General features: G+C 33.8%; 1 protein-coding gene across 1 annotated transcript; it reads left to right on the top strand.

Annotated features, from left to right (window-relative positions):
• The first annotated feature begins 6 nt into the window (after positions 1 to 6).
• On the top strand, positions 7 to 4955 carry LOC107599963 (protein tyrosine phosphatase domain-containing protein 1-like). The gene is made up of 10 exons (XM_016291720.1): positions 7 to 20; positions 163 to 281; positions 1087 to 1224; positions 1315 to 1880; positions 2624 to 2890; positions 3023 to 3139; positions 3728 to 3829; positions 3999 to 4079; positions 4369 to 4479; positions 4583 to 4955. The coding sequence occupies exons 2-10, from the start codon at positions 188 to 190 to the stop codon at positions 4697 to 4699; spliced, it is 1593 nt and encodes a 530-aa protein (XP_016147206.1). The 5' UTR covers positions 7 to 20; positions 163 to 187; the 3' UTR covers positions 4700 to 4955.
• Positions 4956 to 8126: the final 3171 nt, after the last annotated feature.

Genomic DNA, 8126 nt, shown 5'->3' with positions numbered 1-8126 from the left:
ATCATAGAGCAGTTCAAACAGTGAGTGTTATTTAATACAGTCTTTGTTTAAAAGATGTTTAATATTTACTTACACTCTGCAGTGAGGGAAGGAGGGGTGGTGTTTCTGGTTAATAAGTGACAGTGTGTGTATGTCTGTGTACGCTTGTTTACTTGCTTTCAGGTTGAACATTAAATCCATCATTAATATGCAGCTCCCCGGGGAACATGCTCACTGCGGCCCTCCTCTGGACCCTGGCAGTGGGTTCACATATTCACCTCAGATCTTTATGGACAGTCAAAGTGAGCCAAAGTCATGAACTTTCATAAACTGAACTTCTAATAATAGTGTGAACCTCTTGCAAAATCGATCAAGCACATGTCTGTCTCATATTACACCCTAGAATAAAAAACCTAATAAAAGAAAATTAATAATACTTTGAAACATGATATAAGAAATTGAAGATGTTTTGCATTGTGTCATTCCTAACTCTCATAACCATATCAAGTTTTAAATACACTACTGTTCAAAAGTCTGGGGTTAGTCAGGTTTTTTAATGTTTTGCTTAAGCTTTTACTGTATTTTAGAATGTAATTTAGTCCTATGATGCAAAGCTGAATTTTCAGCATCATTACTCCAGTCTTCAGTGTCACATGATCCTTCAGAAATCAGTATAATGTGCTGATTTGCTGCTCAAGAAACATTTATTTTTTATCATCAACTGTTGAAAACAGTTGTGCTGCTTCATATTTTTGTGGAAACTGTGATACATTTTCTTTCAGGATTCTTTGGTGAATAGAAAGTAAGAAACAGCATTTATTTAAAATATGATTTTTTTCCTGTCAGTTTTGAACAATTTAATGCAAGTTAATTTCTTTTAAATAAATCTATACTTTGCATATATTATTATATTATTATATTTAATATATATTATCATGTCACAATGGAAACATATATGTATTGGTCCTACAAATATGAATGCTCTTTTTCTCCATGCTATGCAAAATACAATATATTTCTCTTTTTATGTTGAGGTTAAATATACCTGAATGTTCAGCAATAAATTAACTGGTGAATTATTGAATCATGTTCCTTTTTGTCTGACAGTTTACTTCTATAACTTTGGGATGTCTGATTTTGGTGTGTCGTCTCTGGAGGGGATGCTGGATGCCGTGAAGGTTTTGGCCTTCTCTGTGCAGGAAGGAAAGGTGGCTGTTCATTGCCATGCTGGACTGGGAAGGACAGGCAAGTTGCAACTCATGCATTATTACTTTAAGTCTAAATTTAGTGATGTACTATTTAAGTGAAGTCCTTAATATCTGCCCTGTGTTACAGGTGTTCTTATCGCATGTTTTCTGGTCTACACCTGTCGAATAAGCGCTAGTGAAGCGGTCCACTATGTTCGGATCAAAAGGCCTCACTCAATCCAGACGCGATCCCAGATCAATCTGGTATTTGATTTTGCACGGCTGGTGGGCTCTCAGCTGGCCCAATACCCATGTCTGAACATGCGCCACGGTTCCTCCTTCAGTCTCCGGCAGTATCTCCTGCGTCAGGTCCTTCTGCTGCACGGGGACGAGGCCCGAACCCTCAAACACACTCCCAAGATCCTGCATGTCCTCTGCAGCATGCTGATCACTCTCACCCAGGGGGCTCCCAGTCCTCCAGAGGTCCAGAGAGAACTGGAGAAGAGGCTGAACATTTTGGCTCTGAAGAAGGCAGTGAAGGTGACACTTTTGAAGAGAAACCTGCCTGCTTTGAAGGAAAGGAGAGGTTCATGCAGAGCGTACTCCTGCGAGTCCTGGGATGAGCCATTTGGGTTCTTGGAGAGGAAGAGAGACGTCCTTCTAAACAAGCGAAGCTACAGCGAGTCAGATCTTAGCAAGATTACTATCATCGAGGTGAGAACCAATCAGTTTTCAGCAAATTTGCAGTATTCTGAAATTTTAGAAAATAAAAATAAATGGTAACACTTCACAATAAGGTGCCATTTGTTAAAATTTGTTAATTATATTAGTTAACATGAACTAACAATGGAAATAATTCTAATGCATTTATTAATCTAGGTCAATACTGACTTCAACATTTACTAATATGTTAAATATTAATATTATAATGGACCCGATATGAACTAACAGTTAACAGTTGTATTTTTATAAAGTAATATTCGAAAAAAGTTTAATGCTGTAACAAAAGTTTTGCTCATTGTAAGTTAATGTTAGTTAATGCATTAACAAATGTAGGACCATATTATAAAGTTTTACTAAATAAATATATTCTGAAACATAAATAAAGTGGAATTAATCAGATGCATCAATTCAGGATTGAGTCCACCCTTATTATCTCCAATATTGGATTTCAGCCTCAAAGCTTCATTTGTTTTTGGACTATTATTTTAATTTTTGAGTATACATATATACATATATATACTGTATATATATGAAAATATAAAGATATTTGCATTGTGCCACTCCTACTTCTCATTACCATAATATATATAAAAATATATACTTCCCTTCCCTCTTCTCTCCTTTATTTATATTAAAAAACATAACATTCTAAACTATATATATATAGTATAGATACATACACAGTTTATGAAACTGCATAACAATGCCATATGAAATCCTGTTGTTTCTCCCAGGATTTTATGTTGTCACGCTACTCTCCTAAATCTGGTGGACACCATAAATTAAGCAATGGAGAAATCGGTCCATCAAAAGATCAGAGAATCCCAACAGAATCCCAAAAGAGTCCTCACACCCCGATGGCAGACCAGTGCAATGGGACGGAGAGATGCAGCCCCTATCCACCATCAGCTCCTCACTCACATAATGAGACGGTGAACAAGAAGACGAAATGCACAACCAAGAAACCTCAAGCTTACCTGAAGTACAGCTCAAACACCGAGGTCAGTGTGAGATCAAATAAAATATCCACCATTTTTTTTTCTGCATCTTACATCACTGCCTGAAGGGGTTTGAGAACTTTTATTTTGTATTACCTCTAATTTGTGCAAATGTTGTGGATGTTTTAATTTAAGCTACGGCTGGAGTATCATACATCAGTTCAATCATCATTATCAAGAGCTGTCGCTGAAGCAATGGCGCAACAGTGCCTTCCACTTGACACTGTATTGAAAAAAGCAGTGGTTTTGCAGGTAAAGCATGTTTGACTTGATTTTGACACGTAGAATACGTTCCTGGATCCACACCCTTGTTAGTTTCAAGACTGACAAAATGTTTTGGTCCAGTAACACATTATTTTCACCATACAAAGCATGATCATATTTTCAAGGTTCACTTCATTGGTCATGTGATTGCATGTACTGTACAGATATAATAGCCTATACAGAGCAATGCTTATCATGGTATTTATCATGTTACATAATCTGCATTTTTTTCATAATTTTTTTTACATTTATTAATTTATTTTTTGTTGCTTTAAAATCGCTCAGATAACCATATTGGCTTTTACACTTGATCGTATTTATCTAGCAGTCTCCTTATTCTGTCTGCATGATTTACCATCATTGTTTTGTTAAAAGTTTGTTTGCTGTATTCTAATTTTAATTAATTACATTTTATGTTTTTACATATTTTCCAAATTTCTTACTTTCTAAGTAACCAAAAGATATTCATAATTGCTATATCATTTTGTTTTATCCCAGGTTCAGCCAAGTAACAGAGTTCAGTCAGTGAATGCTGTGTTAATGTAAGAGATTTTACCCTGTTTTAATTCTCCCCAGGATGAGCTCAACTTGAGTGAATGTGGCTGGGCTACACTTGTCATGGAAACAGATCCAGATGTTCTGAGCACACTGTTATGGATCTGGCTGGAAAAACTAAAGGTCAGTGGTCACTATGGTAGTTATGACACAATATGATGCAAATAATAGATTCTGCAAAACAAGACATACACATAAGATGCTTAAGAACTGTTAAAAACTATACTTTTAAGAAAGATTTTTCTCATTGCTTCGTATGCAGTGTTTTAGCTGTTGCGCTTTATCATAACAGGATCCTGTTCTCAATAAAGATGACATAGAGAGGCTGACCTCAGCCTGGCCTGCGCAAAACCCCCTTATTTCACTGCAAAAGGTGAAAGTCTGAACTCATTGTGACAGAACACACTACAACACATGGGTTGATGTTGAACTGCATTATGTACAATTTGTGAATACATTTTGTAAGCATAAAACCCCTAGAAATGGCAGTTTAACAAGTTTTAAAATTGCTTACATTTCTGTTACGCTTTTTTTGTGCATCACACATATGACATATTTCACAGCTTATACACTAAAAGAAAATAGTATTTTCCATATTCCAGTATTTACAACTTGTACAACAATGTACAGCTTCATGTGGTTATAATTCTGTGTTGTTTTAGTGTCAGCGGCACACCATCTGCTGTTTGCTGGACTGTGTGGGTCATGTGGCGGTTCAATGTCCTCAGTTTGAACATGCTATACTACAGAGGCTCATTCGAGCTTTAACAAGAGTAAGTGTGTGTGTACATGTGCTAATGTTCCCAAATAAAGAGATAGTAATCAAATAATAGAAGTATTTTAAAGTCACTTTTGCATGATTTTGTATTACAACAGCGTCATCCAGAGGAAATAGAGAGAAACAACATCTTGTTACGGGTCCTCAGAGCTATAATGAGAGAGCAGTACCTACACAACCACTACCCAAGTACTACAACACCATCAAAGTGCTAGGAGCAGTGGTTAAACTAATGAAACCAATAAAGATATCTATAGAAAGAACCATTGTTTGACGGTATAGTCGAATGACTGATCGAGTTATTGATTTCTATTTCAATGTGCACAGTACTCCTCATAACTATTTAAATACTTATTATATCATGTATAAAAGTGTCTGAATGTTTTTGCATTAGTTAAGAAAATATCAAACCAAGGGGTGTCTGCAAAATGAACTGTTCTAGCCATTTTTGTCTTTTTTTTTAAAAGAGTATTGCGGTATCAATTAAAACATATTTTTTTGTGAAATGTTTAGCTTTAAAATGTATTTATTTACATTTTTTTCTTTGGAAGTGTCACATCACATAATATATAGTAGGCTTACATAAAATATTTTCAAATTCATCATTGGTTTTCCATACATTTTTCCAAACAACATTTTACAAAACTAAGACAAAATACAAAAATCAAATGGGAAAATATAAATATAATAAAGTATATTCGAGAAAATGTTCTCTCTTCTTTCTAAACTAATATATTGTGATTTCTTAAAAATCTCATTTTAATATTTTTGATTTATTTACTAATTAAGTGTTGATTGATTTACTTTAGATATGTTTTTAGTATATAGCCTAATGGTTGTTACTTTGAAACATTGTTGAATGTGTTTTTCTAAGTGTTTTAAAGTAGTGTAATCCGGTCTAAAGACAGAGGAACCTAATACAGTATGTGTGTATTAAACTAGCATTTGAAATTTGCACTTGTTGAATTTAGTTATGCCTTAATTGGTCAAATAATTAACAGTACTGCACGGATTAAGCTGGATTTGCATGTAGAGCCACTGGAATGTCACTCAAAACGACATCAAAGAATCTCCAAGGAGACGGCGTCATAGAGATTCAAAAGAAACAATTCTAAACAATCCAAAACAGCCGCAGCAGCTGAGAGTTTGATTAGAGCTCTTCACGAGCTACTACATTTAGTACATTATTTTACCTTTATATGTCAATAATACAGTTTTGTGCAGATATTGTAAATCAGCATCGTCATTTTGTCGTTTTAAGTTACTTTTCATCTAAAAATCATCAACGCACTGAACACAATCTAAGAGATAATATTACATCAAGTTTTAAAAGAGCATTTCTTTCAAACTCACCTGGAGATCGAAAAGTCTATTCAATTCACGCACTTTTTAATATCTTGCACTTACGGTAAGTTGCTATTTCCTCTCCTTCGTTTGCTGTTTATATTTATGCATTTTGCTACAGAAAACATAGCTATCTCGCAACAGTTACCAGTTACGGAGCTGTATGATAATAAAATTAAATGAGACTAAATGCAAATTAAGTGTTTTGCAGCTGCCTACACTAGGCAAAAAGTGTCATGGTAACGTGTTATTAATTTTGCCGTTTTAAGTTACTTTTCATCTAAAAATCATCAACACAATCTAAGAGATAATATTACATCAAGTTTTAAAAGAGCATTTCTTTCAAACTCACCTGGAGATTGAAAAGTCTATTCAATTCACGCACTTTTTAATATCTTGCACTTACGGTAAGTTGCTATTTCGTCTCCTTCGTTTGCTGTTTATATTTATGCATTTTGCTACAGAAAACATAGCTATCTCGCAACAGTTACCAGTTACGGAGCTGTATGATAATAAAATTAAATGAGACTAAATGCAAATTAAGTGTTTTGCAGCTGCCTACACTAGGCAAAAAGTGTCATGGTAACGTGTTATTGCCTGTCATCACTTCCAGAAAACTACCATAGCCTACTACTTATCTGTAAGGGTAGTGGAGTTAAAGGCTACATTGCATCATAAAATGCTGATTGATATTCATGTGTTATTATTTTAACACTTTTTCAAGTATTTATTAGGGCCCAAGCCGGTAAGGCGCAGGCCCTATTGTTTTTCTTGTGTCATTTTCAAAATGCTTTTAATTTGGCATCTTATTTTTACACGATTCGCTTCAAACTTCATCAGATTAATGTCAAAACACGGCCGATGTAAAACTGTTGAGGGGATATTGATATCTAAAATTTTGTTGCCATGGCAACATGTCAAACTTGAATATTCTTTTCTGGTGATTTTGGGGCAGATAACATTCTTAGAATTTCATGAAACTCAACACACATATAAGTATTAATGATATATAGACACTGGCAAAAGCTCATAAAAGGGCGGGGATGAGGCACTCTATAGCGCCACCTTTTGACAAAACTTTGGGGGTTAGTTTTAGCTACAGTCACCAAACGTGGTACATATATTGTTCTCATCAACCCGGACAACTTTCTAATTTACAGTAATTAGCTACGACCAACAGGAAGTCAGCTATTTTGATTTGAATGTGAATTTTTGGAAAAATATTGCTGTGAATTAATGCATACTCCTCAGAGGAGAAAAATACTATACACACCAAACTTTTCCTACATGATGCCAAAACATTGAGGAACTTAAATTGCAGATGGATTTTGGATAGCTTGAACAGTTTTGCTGTGGTGATTTATTAAAATATCAGTAAAAAAGAAAACAGTAATTGTCTTATATTATTAAAGTGCCTTTTCCAAACTCTTCAAAACTTTTTACTTATAGAGAACAAGTCATTCTGAGGAAACTTGCTTCGTTAAAAAAATGCATCATGCTCAGAGGCCACAAAAAATTAAAACTATCACTCATTATTGGTGTCAGGTAAAGACCGTAATACCAAGGATGAACTCCATCTGGTGTTTATGCACCAAGAGTTTGTAACACTCCAAAGAGAAAGGAAAAATTTGAATCGCATCATTTCGCAATCGCAAAAGATTTGTAATCCTTTAACCTTAATCCTGATCAGCTAATTAGCTGTGTATCAGAATGAAAACAAATGCATAGAATCAGTTGAAATGTTACGGCCGTTCTGTACTCTCAGTATACTTCAAATTAATTATTGTGGAAATAATTTTTTCTTTAAAGATTTTTAAAAATGATTTCAATGCTCTAAAAGCATTACAACTTATTTATCCTACCTCTCTCACTGCTAGGATAAAAAAATATTTTAAGTCTGACCCTTTACAGCTCAGTTCAATTAATTAGAATAATAAATATATATAAAATAAGTTAATATGTATTTTACTGGTAACATTGTTTTATATAATTTTGACAACTGCTTATATATCATTAAAATAATTTTTATAAAAGTTTATAGATCATAAAAAGTGTTGGCAACAATTTACAATAAGGTCTCTTTGGTTAACATTATTTAATGCATTAACTAACATGAACTGACAATGAACAATATATTTTTAGATTACTTATTCATCTTTTTTAATGTTAGTTAAAACTAACATGAAATATTCATGTTCATGTTAATTCACAGTACATAAACTAATGTTAAGATACAACTTTACATTTTAATAATGTATTAAAACATTTTTAACTTAACATTAATTAACATTAATTTAT

The sequence above is a fragment of the Sinocyclocheilus grahami genome, unplaced genomic scaffold, assembly GCF_001515645.1.
Source record: "Sinocyclocheilus grahami isolate Dianchi unplaced genomic scaffold, SAMN03320097.WGS_v1.1 scaffold14.1, whole genome shotgun sequence".
Lineage (NCBI taxonomy): Eukaryota > Metazoa > Chordata > Actinopteri > Cypriniformes > Cyprinidae > Sinocyclocheilus > Sinocyclocheilus grahami.
Note: the sequence above shows the minus strand (reverse complement) of the source record. Positions and strands in the feature narration are given on the sequence as shown.